The sequence below is a fragment of the Pollicipes pollicipes genome, unplaced genomic scaffold (genome assembly GCF_011947565.3).
Source record: "Pollicipes pollicipes isolate AB1234 unplaced genomic scaffold, Ppol_2.1 Scaffold_1600;HRSCAF=1878_pilon_pilon_pilon, whole genome shotgun sequence".
NCBI lineage: Eukaryota > Metazoa > Arthropoda > Thecostraca > Pollicipedomorpha > Pollicipedidae > Pollicipes > Pollicipes pollicipes.
Window position 1 is genome coordinate 16,742,760 of NW_023595962.1, and position 11,105 is coordinate 16,753,864.

Consider the following 11,105-nt stretch of genomic DNA (forward strand, 5'->3'; position numbering starts at 1 on the left):
ATACAGTGCGGGGCCGGTTTTTGGCCCCACTTCGTAGCACGCGCTGGAAGAGCGCTGTCATTACACTCAGGTGGGCGCTGCGGTATGGTGAATATCGGACGGCGTTAAGCCACAGCGTCACGTGCCTGCAAAGAGCATCTTGTTATGTGCGACTGCTGGGGATATGTGCGACTGTTGGGGTTATGTGCAACTGCTGCCGCGTCACTTTTGTACTGAAACGAAAATGACGGGAGTACATCTTTAACACAATCCCACTGGCGTGGCCAACAGGGAGGTTGTGGAGCCACCACGTTCCCTGGTGATGGCGGAACCTCTGGGACCGAAGGTTCTAGTGCTCTTTGATAGCTTAAGACGTCCTTAGCACTTCTGGAAGTGCCTCACAAATTGAGACTGCGCTGAAGCAAGCTACAGGTTGCCCGCAGGTACAGTTTCAGTTTGGTCTTGTCATTTTGCGACGGCTCTTCTAAGTATGGTTGGTTGGTGTCAATTATTCATTGCATTCGTATCGCTGACTGACTTTCTACCGAAAGCGAAAATAACAACAAAAACAACAAACAAGTAGGAGTTTTTGGTAACATGCCCCCTGGAATGCGGGCGGACTGACTAAGACCGAGGATTTCCGTAAATGCATTGTTCGTTATTTTTGTATGTTTCAGATGTCCGTAGCCCCGTAAAAAATACAAATGGTCCCAGAGGCAGCAAAACCAAATCTTACCTGAAATCTAAAGGATTGACCAATGGCAATCCCTTTGTAAAACTACAACAATGGGCTCTTGTTTTTGAGACTTTATCCGGAGTAACCCTGACTCCGACCGAGCCCTGACCCCTGACCCCTGCAGTCCGATCGTGCAAGCTCAGGTCAACGGCAGAATTTGATGGCGAAGGTCTATCTTGCCGTAATGCTTGGCATGGCTCGCCCTGCTCTCTGACGTCACATGACCTTAAGTGCGGCTGCTGCCACCGGCCACAAACTATATCTGTAACATAAATGACTCGGACCCACCCCGCCACGAGTGGGTGGATCGGAAGGCAGGCCCTCTGACCAGCTCAGCTATCGAGGCTTGTGCCTAGTGATGTGCTCCAGATCCCACTAAAGGCCAGCCATACCGGCAAAGAGGGCCTCATTTGCTGCAAAGGGTCCATATTGCCCGGTATGGCCCCATCCTGTGCGAGACCTTGGCTACGTCACCTGGTAGCCCAGCATTAGAGTGATCGCCACGGTCGGTTTCGCATTTCGTTTGCGATGCGATTATGAAGCGTTTGGGCTTAGCTAAAGCGTGGCTCAAAAGCCGACCAATAGTTCCATCTCCGGAATCATTTCTTGTCGCACATGTGTTTTGTCGTATATCACAGGCACTCGAGGCCATCAGGATAATGCTGAGTGGGAAGTTATGGAATTCGCTTAAAAGCGCAGAGCAAACACTTGCCTATCAAATCATATCACTCTATTTCCATGTGATGAGGTAATGCTCCTGTTGTGTCACTCGCCGCGCGCACCAGTGACGTGATATCGTCCGCAGGCATGTGTTACGAGTAGAGCTGCCAGCGTACGATTTGCTTACAGACGTTTACAAATGCACCTTCCACGGCCGTGTGGAGGAACTGCATGGTCTGGAGTCACACGCCGAACAGGAGCTGACCAGAACCCCACCAGCACCACCACTAACACCACCACCAGCACCACCACTAACACCACCACCAGCACCACCATGGCCTTCGGCGCAGCCTTCTGAGTCGCTGTCCGGCTACCGCGTGACCCCTCGCCCCTTCCCCAGAGCTGGGAACAGAGCCGCCGCCATGCTGGACCGTGATCCAGTGACGTCACCGCCCTTCTGGGGGACTCAGGCATCGCCCCAAAAATCCGCACCGCAAGAAGAGGCTGGCGGGCCTGAATACCGGCAGCGCGAGACGTGGGCGAACAACGCCGAGTTCGTGCTCTCTGTGATGGGCTTCTGCGTCGGCCTGGGCAACGTTTGGCGCTTCCCCTACCTCTGCTACAAGAACGGCGGAGGTAAGACGGCTGTTTTCCTAGCTCTGCTGCAAGAACGACCGAGGTAAGATTTTCAGCTTTGTCTTACTTTTCAGGATGCGGAAGTTGTTTGGAATGGTTGTAAACATGGTAGTAAGAACAAATGTGATGAACTGCGTGCCAATGAGCCTTTAGAATATTATACAATCCAAAATTAACAACGAGCTTTCATCCTCAAGCCAGCCACGCATCGCAAGCTTTTCCTCTTTCATCCAAACACATCTCCAAACGCGTGTAAGCTCACACTCTCCTCACCATCTCGCTGATACCTGCTTAAAAACTCGACTAAGCCTTTTGTTTCTCAAAGCCTGCATGCGATTTCGTACACTACGTTATTGACTAGACACTACTGCTACTAGATTTCGCGCACTACGGTATTGACTAGATAACCTAGATTTGTTCTGCATCACATGATAAAATGAAAGACACAAGAACAGTTTTTGTGCGCTGATTTGGGCATCTCTTCTTCTTTTTTGTACTATGCCGCTTTTTTGCACCAACTTCAAGCAAACCAAGGATGGGTGGATCGCGGCTTTTGATATTGCTCGGCATTCGGTTCCAGTTTGTGTCTCATACAAGGGTAATCTCAGCAGCATAATAGGCACCAACGCTACTAACACCAGCGCCCAGCGCGGCTCAAGAAAGGCTCGTTTGCCGTGGACGTCAGCGGCCGCAGATACCCAGCTGAATGGCGAGGGACGGCGCTGGAGATCCGCGGCTGGCCAGGGGGGGGAGGGGGGTGTCCTGCATGGTATACATTAATGAAGATTTTTAGACGGGTGCGGCCGGTGTAGCGGTTAAGCGGCGCGTCCGGGGAAGCATGAGCATGGGCACCGATGGCTCGCGGTGTGCTTCCTTCCTGACATCGGCGGCGGGCAACGCCCTCCAGCGCCGGGGCTTGGTGCGCCATAAGGCCTCAATGGCGACGACGAGTGGAAGTTTGGCGTATGCACGCTGAATTGTTAGCATCCACAACTAGCTGTAGACCACCGCAGCCTTTGCAATCTCTGCTGGCACGTGTTACCTCGGGGCGGCGGTGGTTGCAATATTTGTGGCGTGTCATGAAACAGCATGGCATGATCTTAATCGTCTTATTTTACGAGTCTACCTGGAACTTCCCCGTGTCAACATTTATTCACGTTTGCACGCATGGACACGTGCCTAGGTGGCCGGTTAAATGCGACAAGCTCGGTTGGGTGCATCAGTTTGACCTATCTAAGATAACAAAACAAACAGAAAACTGTAGGCAATAGATTCACAGGGAAGATCGGGCTCTATGTAAATTCACTTGTCTTAAATTAGGGGGCCATTATGTCGTAACCCTCGAGCCACATAAGGTCAGACATGTCCAAACTTCAGATGGGTATCTGAAGTGTGATCAGATGTCTCTACGCCCTCAGCCTTAGCCTAGTTACCTCTGATAAGTGAACTGCTACTTGTGTTCATATCAGGTCATGTCAAAGTTGCATGACTTCATGTAACACTCCGTTGTATCACATGGAAGGATTCCCTGGGAATTACCTTCGCCGCCTGGCATAGGCATGGCCTGACTTTGACCTGCCGTAGGTCAGCGGCCATGCAGGTACATCTAATTTTGTTTACCAAAAGATCGATCATTTAATTGCCTACACATTTGGCAGCTTTAGCGTGGCTGCACAGCGTGGTTAAGAAGTCGTTTTGAAAAAGTGTTTAGAGGGCGGACAAATTGGCCCTCTCCCGAACGCGTGTTCAACACGGGCCATCATTTTGGTAAGCAGGTTGGAGGGGGGGGGAAGGGGGACGTCCTCCCGGAGGTACCATGTGTGTTCGCCCCTGGGGCGGTTTGGTAAGGAGAGGGGAGTGGCGGGACGTCCTCCCGGAGGTACTATGTGTGTACGCCCCTGGGGCGGTTTGGTAAGGAGAGGGGAGGGGCGGGACGTCCTCCCGGAGGTACTATGTGTGTACGCGCCTGGGGAAGTTTGGTAAGGAGGGGGGGGGGGCGGATGTCGACCCGGAGGTGTAATGTGTACACGCCCCTGTGGCGGTGTGCGCACTGACACGTATGTACCTGCCATCGCCTGCGGTTCTCATAGTCTGGAGACAACGCTAGGCTCGCGCTGTGGCGGTGCCGGGTCCGAGTTCTGGCGCATGCGCAGTAGTTTCTCCGGCTGGCGTGGAAAAGCCAGATGAGACACCACAACAGCGATGACCCACCTGGCCCGGAGCGGCCGTGTTAGGCACACCGCTCCCCCCCCCCCCTCCCCCCGCAGCCTGTCTGGCGTACGGCCGGGCTCATGGCAGCGACTGAACAGGAAAGCCTATTTGGTTGGTGGGTGCGAAGGACAAACAACAGCTTTTGCTTACGAAGTGCTCCGACCCCCTACGCCATTTATGTCGCGCATTCGAGGCAAGCATGCTTTGTTTTACTATGGTATGGGTGTAGTCGCAGGCGGGTGCCCTTCCTTGGATTAGCTACACTGTTTGTTTAGAGAATGTTCCACATTTGAAGATATTGCAGCAAGCATCAAATATTATGAAATAAATCACTTATAAACACTGGTATACATTTAAGTGGAAACGACTGCTCTAGGCAACAGCACTTCTCTGTTTAGTAAATATATTTCCAATTAAGTCGTTGTTTAATTACGTCATCACACCTTGCTCAACATTGATTGAGAGCCGATTGGCAGCCGTGATATCTAGAAATAATATATAGATATAATATATAGACATAATATATAGATGCAATAGAAATATATATATATATATATATATATATATATATATATATATATATATATAGAAGTCGTGCTCACGAACGTCAGATATGAACGCTTTGATATACATTTTTTATTGGTCTTGCTCGCCGCATGGCTTATGAAATGGCAGGATTTGAATGGCACTATGGCGTCATGGATGCCTGAGAAACCAATAAATAGTCCCCCCTAAATAAGCTGCATACATTTACCGGCGTGTAGCTCAGAAACTAGAGGGGTTTTGGTTTTAAGAAGGCCAGGACTGCGAACTGAACCGAATGATGTTCAAGATGGCTATGTCAGGTCAAAACCCCATAAAACCCCATGCAAATGTGGAACACTCCGTTTAACTGTGGCAGTTGTGTAGTCGAGGGTGAGATATCTTGCTTGGATTGGCTGTCTTGCTTGTTTAAACGTAGTAGGAGCGCTGTCGAGGTTAGGGAGCTTCCTTGGATGGCTGTATTGTTTGTTTACACATGGTAGGAGTGCAGTAGAGGGCTGGGGAGCTCCTTTGGACTGGCTGTATTACTTGTCTGCACATGGTAGGAGTGCAGTAGAGGGTTGGGGAGCTCCTTTGGACTGGCTCTACTGCTTGTTTACATATGGTAGGAGTGCAGTCGAGGGTGGGGGAGCTCCTTTGGACTGGCTGTACTGCTTGTTTACATATGGTAGGAGTGCAGTCGAGGGTGGGGAGCTTCCTTGGATTGGCTGTATTGTTTGTTTACACATGGTAGAAGTGCAGTCGAGGGTGGGCGAGCTCACTTTGACTGGCCGGGAAGCACTGCACCCGCGTAGCGCGCAGTTCAGGACAAGAGATGCGGTTTGAAGAGACGTGCTCTCGCGTGGCGTTGGCGAGCCGAGCTGGTGCCACAGGTGGCGGGCCGAGCTGGTGCCACAGGTGGCGGGCCGAGCTGGTGCCACAGGTGGCGGGCCGAGCTGGTGCCACAGGTGGCGGGCCGAGCTGGTGCCACAAATGGCGGGCCGAGCTGGTGCCACAGGTGGCGGGCCGAGCTGGTGCCACAATTGGCGGGCCGAGCTGGTGCTACAAATGGCGGGCCGAGCTGGTGCCACAAATGGCGGGCCGAGCTGGTGCCACAAATGGCGGGCCGAGCTGGTGCCGAGGCCGCCGCGACCCTCAGTGTCGCCACGCGTTCTCCACCTCATCGCCGCCGCTTAGAACGATGCATCACAGCCGCGCACGAAGGGAAACGGCCACAGACGCATCACCAGGGGACAAGACCCACGGACGCCGCGGGTCTTGTTTCACCGTACTCTGGTACGCAGCCTGGTGCAGGACCGATGTACGTTCGCCGGACTTGGACGGAGGGCAAGAAGGCGAAGGCAGTGCGATAGCCACTGGCTATCGTTTTTTTTAAACTTCGTGATTGCAGGTCGATTGCTAGATTTTATAGTTCGTGATTGCAGGTCGATTGCTAGATTTATAGTTCGTGATTGCAGGTCGATTGTTAGATTTTTGGAAGGCTGGAAGGGAGGCACTCCGCACTTTACGCTCCCCAGTCCCGGCGCTCGCGCCCTGGTGTCACTCCCGCCGCCTACTCCCCCCCCCCCCCTCCCTCCCTCCCCCGGAAATGGGGCGGATATTGCTGATGAGACTCATCAGCTTCGAGCGGCGTCGGGACGCTCCTGACGTCGCCATTGCAGCGGCCAGCTGGCCATCTCAAAGCGGATGCAGGCCTGGGATGCGGCCTGCGGCTGTGGTGCCGAGAGGAGTCCATGAACACTGAGAGGCCGGCGATGGTCTGCTGCATTCTGGCGCATTTCTGACGAAGCTAATGTAAGCTTTCATGGGGTAAATATGTGGTGAATATTTTTGTTAGGAGGAGGGAGGAATGCCAAATTTCCTCTGACCACGTGCTAATTTGTTCCGAAATCGCCAACAGCACTCTGTGTAAGCCTCTTGGCCCAGGGTCGGGACCATGGACCCCATGGCCTCCCCTAGCTACCTACGTCTCTGCAATGGACGAATTCTGAATTCCAGGGGTACCTCAAAAAAGCCCTAAAACAAAATGTTCGTTTTTTACGAGGTACCAAACCTCAATGGCGCCACCAGCACGGACACAGGTAGGGGATAACATCGGGTCACATGACCCGCCTTATGTCCTCGAGACCGACACGCGAGCGTACCCGATCGAAATGTCACACCAACACACGACCATCACCCAAACGCACCGTAAGCTTAACATTGTGTTCACCAAGAGGCTCGCCTTTGGGCCACTTTCTACCGCTCGACCTCTGCACCTGGCCGACAGCAGAAACGTAAACTGGGTCATCTATACGCAGAGTGCCATATCCTCTGCACCGACAGACGCGGTCCCTGTGCCGTTTCTGTTTGCCCTGCTCAGTGCGGACAGCCTCTCGCAGGTCTGGCCGCAGGACATCGAGCTGAGTCCATAACTGGCGTCCGAGCATCGGCTCCGCTGGCAGTGCGTGCCTGGTGCTGGCCACGGCGGTACCATGATGGAATAACACGCGAGAGACTTAGGGCATCAATGGCCCCCTTTCCCGCTTATTGAAACTTTGTCTGAATGTCTGCACGCACCTCTCTACCAAACCGCTTGCATTGGGAGCAACTGGGGGAGAGGTAAGATGACAAATGCCGTTCACCCAACAAAACATTTCAAGGTCCGGAGAGAAAAACCACTGAGCGTTATACATTGTCCGTATCTTCGGGATTCCCCAGTATGCGAACGAGCACCGCAATTTTCGATTCCGGTTTAAGTCATAGTCCCTCAGGCGGCACAGGACCGCTGACGTCAGCAAGCCTCTTAGCAGGTCCCTAAGGTGGGACAGGACTGCTGACGTCAGCAGGCCGCTCAGGTGGAACAGGATCGCTGACGTCAGAAGGCCTCTCAGCAGGCCCTAAGGCGGGACAGGACTGCTGACGTCAGCAGGCCCCTCAGGTGGGACAGAACCGCTGACGTCAGCAGGCCTCTCAGCAGGTTCCTCAGCAGGGACAGGACTGCTGACGTCAGCAGGCCCCTCAAATGGGACAGGACTGCTGACGTCAGCAGGCCCCTCAGGTGGGACAGGATCGCTGACGTCAGCGGGCCCCTCAGGTGGGACAGGACCGCTGACGTCAGCAGGCCTCTCAGCAGGCCCCTAAGGCGGGACGGGACTGCTGACGTCAGCAGGCCCCTCAGGTGGGACAGGACTGCTGACGTCAGCAGATCCCTCAGCTGGCGGCAGTCAGCTCAACGTGTCGCAATGGCCTTGTAGTTTCCCGACATGGTATTCAAGGTGGCAGTCGTGGGCGAAAAGCAGCAGGGTCCGGCGGGGATGGGGAGTAGCGCACCGCTCTCAGCGACGCAGCAGGGCCCAGCACACCGCTCCCAGCGACTCAGCAAGGCCCAGTGTACCGTTCTCAGCGACGCAGCATGGCCCAGCGCACCGCTCTCAGCGACCCCCTCAGCGGAAGCGGCTGTTGCTCACCAACAAACCCCAGAATAGGCTTATGACCGGTCTGCACCCGAAATGGCCTACCAGCCAAGTAGAAGCACATTTTTACATCGGGTCCCACTGCCAACACCTCTCGGCCTGTTTGTGAGTAACGTCGCTCTGTGTCGTCAAGTGTGCGAGTAAAGAAAGCCACCGGCATCTCACCGTCTGACGTTATTTGACTGATGTCGCACCTCTCGGCAATGGACAGCCGCTGACAACCACACCCTAAAGTCATAGTCACGGTGTACCAAATCAGAAGGATTTAACAGCGAGCGCTGCCTCTCTCGAGCGCGGATCGCTCAGCACCACGGTTAGGCCAGTGCTCATTCCGGCACAACGACACACACAGCGACGCCAGGATCGATGACAGGTGCTTGAGGAACCCATAGTAGTTATCAAGCCCAGCTAAGACCGGAGCTTACTCGCGTTTGGCTTAGAAGGCCTCAGAATGGCCGGCGCGTTGTCCTTCGTGGTCTTCGCTCCCCTGGAGCTGACCTTGTAATCCATATAAGTCACTTCATCCAAATCACACTAGCATTTATCCAGATTAATGCGAAGGTCAGGAGCCTGCGGGCGGCTTGGGACAGCCCTCGGCGCTGTGTTGTGGGCTTCAGCGTTGTGTTGTGGGCTTGAGACAGCCCTCAGCAATGTGTTGTGGGCTTGGGACGGTCCTCAGCGCTGTGTTGTGAGTCAACGTCTACCCCCGACACAGCCAAGTCGTCTAGGAAACCACCGACGCCGAGTACGCCGGCCAGAGCCGTCTGAAGATTTAGCGAAAATTGATCTCATACCCAAGAGTTCCCAAAATTAGACTGGTTGGCTCAGAAGCCCGGTAGGTGGTCGCAGTGAGGCACTGTCTGGGCGTTTCATCTAACGGGATCTAGCGGGATCTAGCATATTTCAAGTCAGTGTATTTGAGATTATGGCCTGCAACATCTTTCACGTCAACTTCTCTATGCGAGGTAACTGATACTGGTACGCGGCAACCGCCTCCTTTGCCGTAGAACGATTGTCTCCATGTATCCGGAATAGTCGGTTTGGTTTCGGAGCAGCGCAAACGATGCCGTCCACCGGCCATTTTCAGCCGGCTCCCACGGTCCCTCACGCATCTGCCTGTCCCACTCTGCGTCCGCGTGTTCCCGCCAGTGGCTGACCTGCGGCTGACCTCAGGCTGACCTCAGGCTGACCGGCGGTTCGCCGACGGCTGACCGGCGGCTGACCGGCGGTTGACCTCAGGCTGACTTCAGGCTGACCTCAGACTGACCTCAGACTGACCTCAGGCTGACCTCAGGCTAACCTGCTGTTGACCGGCTGGCTCCCTGTTGCAGGTGCCTTCCTCATTCCCTACCTGACCTGCCTGGTAACTGGCGGCGTGCCCATGTTCTTCCTGGAGGTGGGCATCGGCCAGTTCATGGGCGAGGGCGGTATCTCGGTCTGGAAGCTCTGCCCAGTGTTCACAGGTGAGTGGAGCCGCCACACGCCTCGTGCGCTGGCAATGTGTGGCCCACTTTACACTGCCTTTTTTGCGGAGCGTTTCAAGCCTCGGCATGCTTAAGTGTGAAAACCGCAATTCCACGAAAACATCTTCACAAACTTATGCGTTTTTTTTACAATTGCTCCGCGACGACATAAGCCACGCAGCAGAAAAGTCATTTAGCTCTCCGGTCTCTCTGGTGGCCCACGCAAGCTACTTGTGTCCCCCTCCCTCTGAGGGCTCGCCCACGTCACCTGTGTCCCGCTGTCTCTGAGGGCCGCCCACGTCACCTGTGTCCCACTCCCTCTGAGGTCCTGAGCCGTTCCGGCAGGTATCGGCTACGGCACGACGGTCATCTCGTTCCTCCTCAACATCTACTACATCGTGATCCTGGCCTGGGGCCTGCTCTACATGTTCTACTCGTTCCAGTCGCCCCTGCCCTGGGCGACGTGCCACAACGCGTGGAACACACCGCTCTGCTCCACCTTCAGCAGAGGCGTCAACGACACCAACGCCACCGACGTGGCCGAAGGCGCCACAGATCCCGTGGTGGAGTTCTGGGAGTGAGTATCACGAGTGTCGGTGAGAGTGTTGCAGGCTGGATGCCACTAGTTTCTGGCGTGAGTGCTCCGCAAATGACCTGTAGATGCGTTTCTGGATGCCGAATGTCTGCCTGGAGTCTGAGGACAGCTGTCCCCTGGATGTCTTGGACGGATAGCCTCCAGCAGCCTGGTGTCTGTCTGGAGTCTGAGGATATCTGCCTCTGGATATCTTGGACGGATAGCTCCGGCAGTCTGAAGTCTGTCTGGAGTCTGAGGATATCTGTCTCTGGATATCTTGGGTGGACAGCTCCGGCAGGGTGTTTGCAAGGGGGTTGCCGACTATTTGAAAAGGAAGCAATCGACTGGGTAAGAAAGTCTGTAAGTAAGTAAATCACGGAGTAAGTCTGGCCGGTGAGCACCCATCGAGTTTTGTAAGTCTGCCGGTGAGTGTCCGTCGACTTTGAACAAATGCGGCCCGTCTGAGCCTGTGTCGACTTCAGCGTTTAGACCATGGCTCGGCACGACCGCGGCACAGTCTATATGTGCCTAACCGCAACTGCGATGTCTACGCTTCTACGGTGAAGTGCGCAAACAGCAGTGGGCGGATCCCAGAATTTCACACGAACGGAGAGGGGACGAGGCACGCAGCATTGTAGCCCATGTGGGGTTTGGGGCCCACTCTCTCCCCCAAAATCCTCGGCTTCTGACCATGAAGTTTTTTAGATTCTTATAATGCTTTTATTTGTAGTAGAAAACCATCTTCACTTGCGCAGCCAAAGAAAACAAGGCATCCCATGGTGTAAGTGCCTCAAGTGCATTCAGTTTGCTCCAGATCATGGTGGGTTCTGCTGTTTTGAAATAAGATA

At 54.3% G+C, this 11,105-nt stretch overlaps 1 protein-coding gene across 1 annotated transcript; it reads left to right on the forward strand.

Annotated features, from left to right (window-relative positions):
- Window positions 1-1,778: 1,778 nt before the first annotated feature.
- Window positions 1,779-10,264, forward strand: LOC119092087 (sodium- and chloride-dependent GABA transporter 2-like). The gene is made up of 3 exons (XM_037215064.1): window positions 1,779-2,011; window positions 9,552-9,683; window positions 10,029-10,264. Exons 1-3 carry the CDS (start codon window positions 1,798-1,800, stop codon window positions 10,262-10,264), a joined length of 582 nt encoding a protein of 193 aa, XP_037070959.1. The 5' UTR covers window positions 1,779-1,797.
- Window positions 10,265-11,105: the final 841 nt, after the last annotated feature.

Bases quoted from the DNA above. Each gene is read 5' to 3' on its own strand.
- LOC119092087 (XM_037215064.1), top strand. From the start codon at position 1,798: ATGCTGGACCGTGATCCAGTGACGTCACCGCCCTTCTGGGGGACTCAG. The intron at 2,012-9,551 runs GTAAGACGGCTG...TCCCTGTTGCAG, and splicing joins CTGCTACAAGAACGGCGGAG to GTGCCTTCCTCATTCCCTAC. The intron at 9,684-10,028 runs GTGAGTGGAGCC...CCGTTCCGGCAG, and splicing joins GCTCTGCCCAGTGTTCACAG to GTATCGGCTACGGCACGACG.